The sequence below is a fragment of the Canis lupus genome, chromosome 12, assembly GCF_011100685.1.
Source record: "Canis lupus familiaris isolate Mischka breed German Shepherd chromosome 12, alternate assembly UU_Cfam_GSD_1.0, whole genome shotgun sequence".
Taxonomy (NCBI): domain Eukaryota; kingdom Metazoa; phylum Chordata; class Mammalia; order Carnivora; family Canidae; genus Canis; species Canis lupus.
In genome coordinates this window covers 7,240,998-7,255,949 of record NC_049233.1, presented here as the reverse complement: position 1 = coordinate 7,255,949, position 14,952 = coordinate 7,240,998, and the positions used below count along the sequence as shown (strand labels likewise).

The window sequence follows — 14,952 nt, the reverse complement described above, 5'->3', positions numbered from 1 at the left end:
TGAAGCCAGCAGTATACTAAAAGAACTCGTAGGGTTTAATTCAAGGAATGCAAAGATTGTTTAACCCTGAAAGTCCATCAAATTAAGAGATTACATATTTTTTTTAAGAGATTACATATTAAAGGAGAAATCCAAATGATCACCTCCACAGATGCTAAAAAGGATTTTATAAAATTCAACACTCCTCTGACTTAAAAAAAAATAAAATAAACAAGCTACAAATGGAAGAATTTTCCTAAACTGATAAATATCTACAAAAGAAAACCCTATAACAAATACTGTATTTGTGAAATACTACTAGAAATAGTCACATTAGAGTTAGAAATGAAAATAAGAAAAAAAAATAAGGCTGAAAAGGAGAAATTCTGGTAACAAATGTACAAGAGTTACATGAAGAAAATGAAAGATGGAAAAAAAGAAATTGAGGTGTTTATTCAAAAAATATATAAAGTTTGAATAAATGAAAGCAAACAATATTCCTATATGAGAAGGCCCAATAGTGTACTAAAATGTCCCAAATCAATCTATGGATTCAATAATCCCAATCAAAATCACACTGTAACTATTAATATAGTTTGACAAGCTAAATATAAATTCATCAAGAAGAGAAAATACAAAATAGCAGCTAATGAAATTTAGAAAAAAATAAACTAAGGGGACCAGCTCTATCAGATACCAATACATGCCACAAAGCTATATTTCAGTCTTAGGAAAATATAAATAGACCAATGGAACAAAATAAAAGAGCCCCCAAACAGATACATGTTTATTCAATAATAATGGTATTTCAAACCAGGCCTATTTAAAGGTTTTAAAAATTTATTTTAGAGAGAGAATGCACTACAGCAGGGGGAGGAACAGAAGGGAAGGGTCAGGGAGAGGTAAATAATCCCAAACAGAATCCATGCTCAGCACAGAGCCCAACATGGGGCTCGATCTCACAACCGTGAGATCATGACCTGAGCCAAAACCAAGAGTTGGATGCGTAACCAACTGAGCCACCCAGGCACCCCACAAACCAGGCCTGTTTAATAAATGGTTTTAAGATAATTGGTTCTCCATTCAGAAAAATTATAAAGGTAAATCACTTTCCTCATATCATATACAAAATAAATTCCAGATGGATTCAAGAGCTAAATATAGAAAAAGATAAACTATAAAAGTATTAAAGTATATAAGAATATACTTTTATAACCCTGTGGTAGAGAAAGCCTTCTAAGAAAGATATAAACCTAGAAGACAAAAGACCCACAGACTTGACTTTTAAAAATTCTGTAAATTTTCTAATAAAATACAAGGCACCCAAATCAAAATTAAAAGCCAAGTGACAGGGATCCCTGGGTGGCGCAGCAGTTTGGCGCCTGCCTTTGGCCCAGGGCGCGATCCTGGAGACCCGGGATCGAATCCCACATCAGGCTCCCGGTGCATGGAGCCTGCTTCTCCCTCTGCCTATGTCTCTGCCTCTATCTCTCTCTCTCTGTGACTATCATAAATAAATAAAAATTAAAAAAAAAAAAAAGGGGGATCCCTGGGTGGCGCAGCGGTTTGGCGCCTGCCTTTGGCCCAGGGCGCGATCCTGGAGACCCGGGATCGAATCCCACGTCGGGCTCCCAGTGCATGGAGCCTGCTTCTCCCTCTGCCTGTGTCTCTGCCTCTCTCTCTCTCTCTGTGACTATCACAAATAAATAAATTAAAAAAAATAAAAAATAAAAAAAAATAAAAAAAAAAAAAATAAAAAAGCCAAGTGACATACCAGCAGAAAACATTTGCAAAATATGTAACAAGGACTTATGAGTTCCTACAAATCAGTAAGAAAAAGACAATTAAAAAATAAATAAGAGGGACGCCAGGGTGGCTCAGTGGTTGAGCATCTGCCTTCAGTTCAGGTTGTGATCCTGGGGTCCTGAGATCGAGTCCTGAATCGGGCTCCCCACAGGGAGCCTGCTTCTCCTTCTGCCTATGTCTCTACCTCCCTCTGTGTGTCTCTCTCATGAATAAATAAATAAAATCTTTAAAAATAAATAAGAACAGAGATAGGCAAACCACTGGAGACAAACAGTTGATAAACATATGCAGCAGTGCTCAATCTTCCTACCAGGAGATGTCAAGGGAATGTAAGTTAAAATGAGCCCTTCTTTTACCTATTGCCTCCCTTCCCCCAGAACACCTAACATTGCTAAAAGCATGGCAAATCTCTTAAACACTATTCTTAGGGGTATAAAATGGTAATGTCATTTTGGAAATTAGTTTGGCCATGTACATCAAAAGTTAAAATATACTCTTCTGTGACTCCTTGTTTCTCCTAATGGTACATGTGCCATTAGTCATGTACAAAAATGTCTATTTCACATGATATATAGTAGTGGAATATTAGAAACAGCCTCAAAAGAGATAATAATGATAATAATAATAATAATAATAATAATAATAATAATAAGAAGAAGAAGAAGAAGAAGAAGAAGAAGAAGAAGAAGAAGAAGAAGAAGAAGAAGAAATATTATGCATTTGAAAAAGAATTACAAAGGTCTTTATGTGTCAATATGGAAAGATTTCTAAAATGCACTGTTGGGATACCTGGGTGGTGCAGTTGGTTAAGTGTCTGGCTTTTGGTTTTGGCTCAGGTTGATTTGAGCATTTTGAGATCGAGCCCCAAGTCGGGCTCTCTTTAACAGTGCAGAAAATGCGGTGCAAAAAAGTCTGCTTAAGATTCTTTCTCCTTCTCCCTCCACCCCTCCCATTCGTGCTCTCTCTAAAATAAGTAAATTAAGCTTTAAAAAATATACTGTTAAATTAAAAGAGCAAACTACAAACAGTACATGGAATATGTTCTCATTTGTATAAAAATGAAGAAAATCTTTATGTATGCAAACATATATAGAACTGCATTTAAAAAGTATGACTCAAAATGAATTAACATGGTTAACTCTGGAAAGAATGGGAATTTAATGGAGGTTTAGGGATAGAGGTATGAAAGAAGTATCTTCATCTTTGATTTTATATAGGCCTGTATGTCTTTGTTTTCCTTGTACACTTAGAAAATAGGATTAAAACTCTTTTAAGGAAAAGAAAAGCCAGCAAATGAGTAATTTAAAAATCATAGTTTTGCTTTACTTTGGTTTTTATTTTGACTACAAGTTGAAGGCCAGATGATATGTAAGTGCCTCAACTAGTTTCAACCCAGCTAACATTATGGAACAGAAATAATTTCCTTAAGAAAACACTGCTAAACTGCTCAAGTCCTTCTGCTTTTTGACAGTGATTAATTTAATGATCCCGTATATTGATTACTGGTAAATTATAGCCATTCAATTCAATATAGCATATAACTATACATTATATGCTGTACTGCATATATACCGTACTGCACAGTATCAATCTCTTTAGTACACAGCTCTAATAAAAGCAGCATGCTTTACAGAATGAGCTCCAGGATAAATAAATGCACTGAAAAACAATACCTTTAAATTAAAATCAAAAGAGACATTTAAAGTTTGGGCATTCTTCATTATGGGAAAGAATCTTCCACTTTGAGACTATTATATATCAGAAAAGCTCCATCTGTTGTGTAATTATCTCTAATAAATGGCCTGATGCTTTGAGCTTCATTAGAGAAAAGGGAAGAGAAAGACACATAGAGAGAGAACTGTAAATAAATCTCCCCACCATGTTTCATTTAAAACTAGCCTGGCAGGAAGTCATAGAGTATTTTTTTTAATAGGTAATATTTTCTAAATGTTCTACTAGAATAAGCCAGCCTGTTTTGCCCAGTATATCAATCCAGTCTTCTGAGGGAGGCATAGTCCAAAAAAGGGGAAACTAGTTTCACTGAAAGATTTTTAGAAATTTAAGTGGTAAAAACAAACAGTCTAGCTACTTGGTGGCTGTGGTATTAATTTTCCAGGGGACAGATAAGGACTTGTCAGACAGGAATGAAGACTTAGTAGCCAGTGAAGCCCAACGCACGTTAAAAGACCCAAGGCAGTCTAGCAAGGACATCTGTGAAAATGCAGTAGTATTTTATTTTGTTTTTTAAATGCCTGGGGGAGCCAGGGTATCACCAGGAACCAGTTTCCAAGGAAACAATGAAAATCTCCTTATTCAACCAAATTAATTTAATCACAGATAAAGAATGTTCTTGAATTTCTATTTTGGGAATCACTGTCATAATTAAAATAAAATCCAGCCAGCACTTAGAAATGAAGCTTTAATCATTAACAATCTTTATTAACATTCCAGTTAGTATGGTTCTCACTTTTTCTGCATCCTTTCTTTTGGGTATTACAAAAGTATCTCTTGGGTAGATGCAGTCGAGAAAAATATGAAAAATCTTGAGTATTATGGATGAAAATGGCCCAGAGCTGAGAGCTAGTCCTGTCATGTGACTCAAAACAAATTACCTTACAAACCTTTTTCTCATCTGTAGAATAATAAGGAGAATATCTGCCATGCCTACATTGCACACTGTCAGGATGATCCCAGGAAAATGTTTGTTAAAGTGCTTTGATAAACAGAGATTAGCAAACTTTTTCTGAAAAGAACCACTGCATCTCTGCAGCAACTACCCAATTTGGCTGTTGCAGAAGCCACAGACACAATACATAAATGAATGAGCATAACTGTATTCCAATAAAATCTTATGAACATTGAAATTTAAATTTCATAAAATTTTTAAATGTCACAAAATACTTTTCAATTGTCTAAAATCATTTTTAGCTTGTAGACCATATGAAAACAAGTGATGGTCTGGATGTGGCTCATGGGCTATATTTTGCCAATTCCTCTTGCAAACTATATAGTTTTATATATGTGTTGGCTACTATTTATTTACTATATGCCTCTACAAAGCTTAGGGAAGTATTCTACATGAGGTGGGCCCTCTCTAAATGCTAGATCCGATTGTGAGAATATGTGAAAACAAGCACATTTCTTGTCATTACTCTTCCCTAGTAGCAGGTATGGATGTCAACTAAGTGTCAGTTCTCTTCCTCTCCTGCCTAGAAAGAAACAGACCAGCCAACTCTCCTGCAACATCTCAATTTCTATCCAATGGTGTAGTGGAACTACGGGAAGAAACAAAACACAAAGCACAAAACCTAGGTGGGCATGCACATCAGAAGTCTCCCAAATGTGTCATAAGTCAGGATGTTCAGGGTAATATGAAAGCTGATTTACAGAAGCGAGAAAGGGCATTTTTTCATCTTTTAAGTCCAATCTGATAAGACTCTAACTTAAAGTGACCAGTCAGTATGTCCCTCATTTAAAAATAAAAGAACAATTGGTTCCAGTGTTCTATCTACAATCTGACGTTATCCTTTCTCTCATTACAAGTTGGGTCAAGAAACGTAAATACAAATCAAAGTTTATCTCCTCTATGAAAACCGTGGAAATTGGGAGGATAATGAACAGCAACAAAAGCAGGGGGAAAAAGTTTTTTTTTTGTTATTTTTGTTCTCCTTTTTCCGGTAGTTTACATTTACATGCAATATTCTTTACACTCTAAATCACTACAGAGACAGGAAGCTATGGTATGATGCCAAAATCTAGGCTGCTTTGCAACCTTGGGTATGACAATCATGTGTGCCTCCATCTGAACATCTGTGAAACAGATATGGTAACAGTCTCCAACATACAGGGCAATTATGAAGATAAAGTAGGCTAATACAGATAAAGTATTTCAAACAGTGCCAGTACTTGAGTACTCTAGTGCTAGCTGCTACCATTATTACAGCATTTAAATGCTATGACAAGTCCTTTGGTCACTATTTGAATTTTGTTTACACTGATTGATTGATTGATTGATTGACTGATTTATTGTTTCTAATGGCTGAAGTTCCACAGACTCTTCTGTAGACACAATGGGAAAGGAAGAGGTAGGTAACTGTGTTCAGACAAAAAATATTTTTGGAGCTTCTGGATATCTGTTTTATTTAACCTTCGGTCAGGTGTTTTAAGAATTCCTTTTGATAAAAATATGTCCTGTTTCTTTCCTTTACACACTTTTGACAGTAGTTCTTATTCTACCTGCAGTCTTTTCAAAATAGCATTGATGTACCCAGACCATCCCTTTCTTTTTATATATCAATTTGACAGTGAGAAGTAAAAAACAGATACACTCATCCTCTTGATTATTACAGAAAAAGTAAAACTTTTTTCACAAGTCCTAAAGAACACACAGCACTTCCAGTTCTACACAATTACGATAGATCAATAATTACTCTATAGTTAACAAAATTATGTAGTACTTGGAGTTGCAATCCCAAGCCCATTTCCCAGCAACTCCCACACTCTACATCTCCATACCTCTATATAAAGAAGCCATTAAGGACCAACAGATGAAATTCTGGTCTCTTGAGGATGCTGAAAGATCAATGTAAGCAATCCCCTGCCTCGTCTTCCCCTACCCTGCTTCTACTAGGTATATCACAGCTGAAGAAATTTGCCAGGTGCCTATGGATCAGGCTGTCTACTCTCACCTGGCTCTTCACTGTTTCTTGGCAATCACTATAATTATCTCATGTTGACTTACAACGCAACTGTCCTAATGCTTTAACAGACTTCCCTATTTTTCTCATCCCTATATACCTCATCCACAAATCAGGCACACACAGTATTCAACCTCGATAACACTGCAACGAGGTAGCAAACCTGCCTGAGAAAGCTTTTGCAAATGACATGCCTGTTGACCATTGCTCTGGCTGCCACCTCCTTATACCCCAGAATTCTTCAGTACCTGTTTTGGAAAACAAGTCAGAATCTCAGGGAAAGGCATATATATTTGAGAAGGTGACCTCCTTTTGGGCAGAGACCTAATCTCATGCACTTCTGTACCCAGCAATGAACTTAGTGCCTAACATATAGTAGGCTCTCAGCAAAGACCACTAAATGAATATGCAAACCACTGCAACAGAGTATTTTTTTTTTCCAACAGAGTATTAAATAGCTTATATTTAGGTAATCAATCTCATGATCATCAAATCCAAATGTCTCGTCAGTTTATAGTCTCTGCAGCAGTTTAACAATGATGAGGCAATATACAATAGTAATTGCAAGCATAGGCTTTGGAGGCAAATTAGTGGGTTGAACATGAACTATACTGAGAAGCAGAAGTTCTGGAACTTTGGACTGAAGTCACTGAACTTCCCTATGCTTTTTTTCCCTCATCTGTAAAAATGAGGATAACAAAGCATTTACCTCATAAGACCCTGTGAAAATTAAATGTTACTACATGTAAAGAGCTTAGGAAAGTGCTTAGAATATAGCAAACACTTCATAAATGTGAGCTTACATTTTCATTATTATTATGAAAGAGCACATCATAAGCTGAAATTTATTCCTTGGCCTCTATGACCTTGCCTACTATCATTCTCCTTTTCTCCAATTTCTTTAGTTGCTTCCTCTGTTTTGATTTCAATCTCAAGGTTCTTTTCTTACTGCTTTTTCTTGCTCTCATACTTGCCAATCTCATTTAACCAGTTAAGACTTCAACTATCATCTTTCAAGTGCATGAACTGCACTTCCTCTCCTGAGCTCCAACTCAAACTGCTCCATTCAAACATGGAAGTCATCATCATATCTCAAATTAGCAAATCTCAATTCCTCAGATCTGTGAAAATCTGAGGATTACAATAGTGAATCTTATAAGGATTAGGAAATAAGATTAGTTTCAGAGAGTTTAACTTAACATAAACACACAATGGTTTAAAGCAGTGAGGTCATCAGAGAAAGAATGGATCTGAAGTTAGTAGTAGTAGTAGACATCCTGATAAATACCTGTATTTATTTATAAAAAGAAAAAACATAGCCATGTACAATGGTCTAGACGGGCAAGTTATGGAAACACAGAAGTATGTCCCAGGGGCTCCAAAGCTCAGGGCAGGTCTAAGTCCAGGCAGAGGAGGGAGAAGGTATGAAGATGGAATCTTGCATTGAGCTCAAGATCTTCCCTTAGAGCACACCTTACAATCAGCCTACCTCAATTAAAAATTCACTTCATTTTAATTCCTTTGGTGAGTCCACTTGGTTGAGTCCATACTTTGCCATTTGCTATATGTATGGGTTGGCTTCCCAAGGGTCTGCCTCCAGAGAAAATGTTTTAGTCGTATGGATAATTTTTATTTCCAATTCCTCTTACAGGGTTTTCATGATGAATTAGTAAAATAAAGCTTTTGGTTATGATTTTAGTTTCCACATACCTTAATTACAGAGAGAGGAAGTGTTGATCTTGGCAACATGAAAATTTCTATTCTCTGTGGAAATTAGATTTCCCATTGTGAATTCACTGATTAAAAGCATGGTTTCTGAGGCCAAATGCCTAAATTTGAATCCTGGTTCTGATATCTAGTAGTTTGTGACCACAGGCAAATTACTTGACCTCTTTGTGCCTACTACCTTGGCTCTAAAATGGGGATAATGATAGTATCTACTGCACTGTGTTATCATGAGGCACCCAAGAGAAAATATGCAAAACATATAGAACAATGTCTTGCACACAAAGTGCTCATAAATGGTAGCTATTGTTATCTCAGTCTTACACACAACTTGGCTACTCAGGTTGGTTTGTTGTGGCCAGATTCTGGTATATACGGATCCAATCAGATTAGATTCTGACAAGTACCAATCTTTCCCTTAAACCAGGAGTTCTCACCTAAAGGCTATACTGAGCTTACAAACATCTTATTCAAAACTGAGTATAAGTGAATGGTGTGTATTTTCTGTGACAACAGATCATACCTTTTATCTGTTCCTCAATAAGTACATGACTCCAAATAGATTTTTAAAAACAAGACCTATTACCCTAACATTATCACTACCATTTTCATCTTTTCTTTCTCCCTCCTCTTAAATGATTTCTATACCTTCCCCTAGGTCTCTATTCAATAGGTTACAATATTTAAAAAATTCTTCTCTGCAATATTATTGTAGTGTAAATCCTTCCCATTTTCATTACTGCCAGGTCACTTCTCCAAAAGAACTGTAATAATTTTACTTTCTTTGCTCAAAAGCATGACTACTGTCTAACATCTAAATATCTTAGCTGAGCATTTAAACCTCTCTGACTTAACCATCATCTACCTTTCCAGTTCTGTCCTCTATAAAAGGACCTAAAGTGCAGAACTTCATGTAGCTTTCCTCCACAGCTCATTCTACTCTATCTAGAATGTCTTTTCACCACCTTGTATCTGTCTTCAACACAACATTCTCCAGTAAAGCAACACCCTCTTCAACAGTCATTGTCTTTAATACATAAGAAGAATCATTAAAATGGGTTCATATAACCATGTATCAGGGTTTCTCAACCCTGGCATTACTGACATGTCATGCCGGATAATTCCTTGTTGTGGAAGGCTATCCTATGCAGTGTAAAATGTTTAGCAGCATGGAGCATGCAAAATCACTGCTGATTGAGAACCACTGATATATTGTAACAAATATATTTAATTTCCCCCATTAAAGAGTAAATTCTTTGAGGACACAGACTCTAAGTCACCTAGTACACTGGTTTATGGTAATTAATTTGTTCTCTGCTAATCTTTCCAAATTTATACGCAGAACATTCTAACCTACCATATTCCAAAGATTTCTAGATGTTCATTAAATCTGAAACATCAAATTTCAGCCTATTAATTTAAAGTGTTTTTTTAAGATTTTGTTTGTTTGTTTGTTTACTTATGACACAGAGAGAGAGGCAGAGACACAAGCAGAGGGATAAGCAGGTGCCCCGTAAGGAGCCTGATGTGGGACTCGATCCCAGATCCTGGGATCACAACCTGAGCTGAAGGCAGACGCTTAACCGCTGAGCCACCCAGGTGTCCCTAATTTAAAGTTTCTAAAAAGCAAAAACTGCTATGTTAAAATGTGCCTAAAATTTTCAGCACTATTATAGTTGTAGTTGTGCCCTAAAGAAGTTGGCGACAGCATTATTAAAAAAGTTAAGTGGACAATAGAATATTATTATTATGTATGTGATATGGAAGTCTATCACTGAGGACTTGGAGAAGAATAAGAGAAACAGTTTCCTCCTCTCTTCAAATACCCTATGTTGTATGAAGCACATAGTGTTATTATCTTAGTTAATTGCCTAAAAACATTTGGTCCAGTGAGTGACAGAGGTAAGGATTTTTTTTTTTTAATTTTTTATTTATTCATGATAGTCACAGAGAGAGAGAGAGAGAAAGGCAGGCAGAGACACAGGCAGAGGGAGAAGCAGGCTCCATGCAGGGAGCCCGACGTGGGATTCGATCCCCGGTCTCCAGGATCGCACCCTGGGCCAAAGGCAGGCGCTAAACCGCTGCGCCACCTAGGGATCCCCCAGAGGTAAGGATTTAATCCAAGGTTTCTGAATTAGGAGTAAGTTCTCTAGACCAGTGGTTCTCATCATTAGCACTGATTAGAATCCTCTGCAGAGTTTAAAAAAAAAAAAAAAAAAAAAAAATCCCTGGGCCTCTCTCCAGGTCAATAAAATTAGACTCAGAGAATGGTGCTGAAGATTGAAATTAAAAAAAAAAAAAAATCTCTAGTGGATTCTATTTTGCAGCAGGACTGAGAACCACTGACCTAGACTGGTTCAAAATCTCATACCTTGACAGTTAACAGAAAAGACATATCTTTTAAGAGGACCTTAAGCTTTATGGAATGGCTAAAATTTATTCCCTAACTTGCTGACTTGGGCCTACATGTCAGCACTTAATCTTGATTTAGAAGAGCAGCTATCTTTTTTTTTTTTTTTTTTTTCCTGAGACAAGGCATTACGAAGAAGCTCATGATATGATTCTTGGGCTACTTTCTCTAGCATTTCAAAGATCTGGGCACTTACACTCCTCTTTACTCGGTGAAGTTACATTCAATTCTGTCGGAAGCGGCTGCTGGCTGGGACTAAGAGTTGGCGTGGTTATCGAGGTATTGTTGTTGTCACTGGTGGTCTCTTCAGAAAACAAATCTGATTGGCTGTTACTTGTACTTGGAGCGGAATCATCATCTGGTTGTTTCTTTTGAAAATCTGAAAAGAGTAATATAACCAGCTTAATTAGGGAGTTCATAATTTCTTTGGAAATTAGAAAATAATAAAAGTATAAAATTAAAAATTAAATGTAATATCAGCAATAATAAAGACTACTCTGAGTGATAGAAAAATGAGTAAAATACTGGTCAAAAACATATCATATATACCTTCCATTGGTGAAGAGTAACTGGAATTAAAACTTTCCACGGTCCTTGTATTGTTCAGAAATACGACAGACATACCAATTTTTTCTTTAAATTCAATTTAATTAACATATATTATTAGTTTCAGAGGTAGAATTTAGTGATTCATCAGTTGCATATAACAACTAGTGCTCAAATTCATCAAGTGCCCTTCTTAATGCCCATCACCCAGTTACCGCCCCCCATCTCCCCTTCTGCAACCCTGTTTGTTCCCTATAGTTAACAGTCTCTTATGGTTTGTCTCCCTCTCTCTGTTTTCAACTTATTTTTCTTTCAGTTCCCCATGTTCATCTCTTTTGTTTCTTAAATTCCAGGTGAATGAAATCATGATATTTATCTTTCTCTGATTGACTTATTTTGCTTAGCATAATACTTTCTAGTTCCATCCATGTTGTTGCAAATGACAAGGTTTCATTCTTTTTGATGGCTGAGTATTCCACTGTTTATGTGTGTGTATACATTCATTCCATTGTGTGTATATATATACACCACATCTTCTTTATCCACTCATCTGTCAATGGGCTTCTGTGCTCTTTCCACATTTTAGCTATTGTGGACATTGCTTCTATAAACACTGGGGTGTTGGAATCACTATGTTTATACATACCAATTTAATGTCAAATTTTACAAAACCAAATACAATTAAAATGTTAGGGATGGTCAGTAGAAGGATAAAAGGAATAAAGAAAAGTTATTCAACAGAGGGCAGGTAAGATAGACAAAAAATAGCACAGAAAAAAGCAGGGTAAAGAGAAAACACATAAGACTGAGGAAATAAGTACAGATATATTAGTAATGGTAATAATTGTAATCTGACTAAACTCAGCAGTTAAAAAAGAATGTTCAATTCAATAAATGAGGTCCCATTTTATGAAGTTTATGAGACATAACTAAAAACATGAACATGAAGATAAAGTTTTTTAAGTATATTAAAAAAATACCAGCAGGGGTGCCTGGGTAGCTCAGTCAGGTAAGCATGTGCCTTCAGCTCAGGTCGCGGTCTCACAGTCCTGGGATCGAGCCCCACATTGGGTTCTCTGCTTAGTGGGGTGTCTGCTTTTGCCTCTGCCCCTCCCCCTTGCTCAAGCTCTCTCTCATTCTCTCATTTACACACTCTCTCAAATAAAATCTTAAAAAAAATACCAACAAAGATATATAATTAAAAAAATCAGTAACAGTGGGGCATCTAGGTGGTTCAGTTGGTTAAATGTCTGACTCCTGATTTCAGCTCAGGTCATGATGTCAGGTTTGTGGGATTGAGCCCTATTTCAGGCTCTGTGCTCAGTGGAGAGTCCACTTGAAATTCTTTCCCTCCCTCTGCCCCTATCCTCCATCTCTCTCTCTCTCTCTCTCTCTCTCTCTCAAATAATAAATAAATCTTAAAAAAAAAACACAAAAAACAAAAAAGGCAGTCAGTAATAGCTTCAGTACTATCAGGAAACGGAGACTAAGGTGAAAAGCTCTATTGGAAAAAAAGAGGATCATTGTATAATAGTTTAAAAAAAAAACTAAATTAAAAACAAAGAATTTACCAAGAAGATAAAACAATTTTAAACCTACATGCACCTGAAAACAAAGTCACAAATATATTAAATATTAGCCACAAAAATGATATTAATCATTTACTATTAATAGTAAATGGAAACTGACAAATTTACTATTATAATGGGAAGATTTTAACATACCTATCTCAGCCAAAATGATTAGTAAAATTAGAGAAGATCAATTAGTATAGACTCATGTACCCAATAAGATAAATTATTTTCAAACATACACAGAGTACTTATAAAAACTGACTAAAACCCAGCTAAATCTTGACCAGAGTTTAACCTATAAAGCAAAAATCTTAACAGATGCCAAAGAATTAGTAAGATAAAAACAGCTGACCACAGAGCAAGGTAATTAAATATTGATAACAAAAATACTCTATATATTTGGAAATTTAAAAAATATTTTAAAAATAAATTTAAAAAATTTAAAGTAAACTCATGGGTCAAATCAGAAATTAGAAAATAAGTGATAATGAAATTGCTACTTATCAATATTTGTGAGAGAATATCAACACACATGTACAGAATGTTAATTGTATACTGTTTGCAACAGTAAAAAGTCAGACACAATCTGAAGGTCCATAAATAATACTATATTCATATAATGAAATAATGTGTACTGTGAAGACAACTTTTACTACACACATCAACATGAATGAATCTCAAATCATCACACTGAAAAAGTCACTAAAAAGTGAGTAAGATTGTAGCTATATAGACCTTAAAAAAAGGCAAAACTCAATATATTATTTAGGAATATGTATGTTTAAACCATTGAAAAATAATTAATACATACAATCAAGGTTAGTGGTTGCCTCTTAGGTTGAAGAAGAGTGAAGGTGACAGGTACCCAGAAATATTAAAATTATAGGTAATGTACACTGACAGGACAGATTAAAATGAATTAAAATTCATTCATATAAGGGAATGCTGTATGGCAGTTAAAATTAATGAATAGTACTACATATACAACAAAAACATCTCAAAAACAATGCTGAGTGAGAAAAGCTATGGAAGGATATATACATAATTACAACATAATGACATGTGTGGAAACAATACACCAAATTCGGGACAATGGTTATGTTGCGGGGGGGGGGGGGGGGGGAGGCAGGGAGGAACAGGGATCTTCAATTCTAAGTCATAAACTTTAAAATATGTACAGTCTCTGTATGTTTCATTTAAAAATCTAATGCTAGTCTAAAAAGTACAGATTATGCTTTACTATTCTCAATTCAGAGAAGGAAAAGAAGATCCTGAAACTCCACACTGATTTAACTTTTAAACCAGAGAAGCTGCTATTATGCTCTATCACCTCATCAGAATCACTGTGTATTTTTTTTTTTTTTAAGATTTTATTTGAAAGAGACAGACACAGAGAGAATACAAGCAGGTGGAGAGGTAGAGAGACGGGGAGAAGTAGACTTGGAGCTGAGCAGGGAGTCTGATGTGGGTCTTCATCCTAGTACCCTGGTATCATGACCTGAACTGAAGGCAAATGCTTAATTGACTGAGCCACCCAAGCACCCCCAGAATCACTCTTTTACATATACACTGAGCTATTATTTACGTTGCACTTACCATGTGCCAGGCACTAAACTACATGTTTTATGCGTATAGCTCATTCACTTCAATCCTCAAGACAACCTAACAAAGGAAGTATAATTATGTAGTCACATTCCACACTTCACTGATGAAGAAACTGAGGCTGTGAAAGTTTAGGCAATTTGTTCCAAGTTAATAGTAAGTTGGAAGATCAGGATTTAAACACAGGTCCATCTGACACCAAAACCCATGGTCTTCAAACACAACCAGAGGATATAAAATAGTGAGCATTGGTTTGGCTCAAGAAAAAGACCTCTCTATGTCAAGCTCCCACTGATTTACAGATCCAATGGTGAGTGCAATGGATTTAGCCAAAGAGTCAGTAACCTTTGTGCTGCTCAGTGATGTAAAGCCTCTATTGCTTCTTTTCTGTGTATTTATTTCTCCTAGCTTTCTCATTCTTTAGTGTTTTGACATTTTAAAATGGCTTATTATCTCGATGTTATTTGTACAGCACCTTTAGAGGAAAAGGTACTATATAAATGGGATAAAAATACTGTAATAATGTAGTAATGATGCTTTTTTTTGTCATGTCATCTCATTAGTTCTTTTGTCAATAATTATTGTGCCCCTCTTAAAACTATCTCTACCATTT

The 14,952-nt window shown here is 35.8% G+C and overlaps 1 protein-coding gene across 3 annotated transcripts in view; it reads right to left on the bottom strand.

Moving 5' to 3' along the window:
* ZFAND3 (zinc finger AN1-type containing 3) overlaps window positions 1-14,952 on the bottom strand; it is a 324,904-nt gene that overhangs the window by 70,291 nt on the left and 239,661 nt on the right. For all 3 annotated transcript variants that reach the window (XM_038553941.1, XM_038553939.1, XM_038553940.1), the window contains one exon: window positions 10,814-10,996. In XM_038553941.1, coding sequence (XP_038409869.1) covers window positions 10,814-10,996 — 183 coding nt within the window. The remainder of the gene's footprint in view (window positions 1-10,813; window positions 10,997-14,952) is intronic.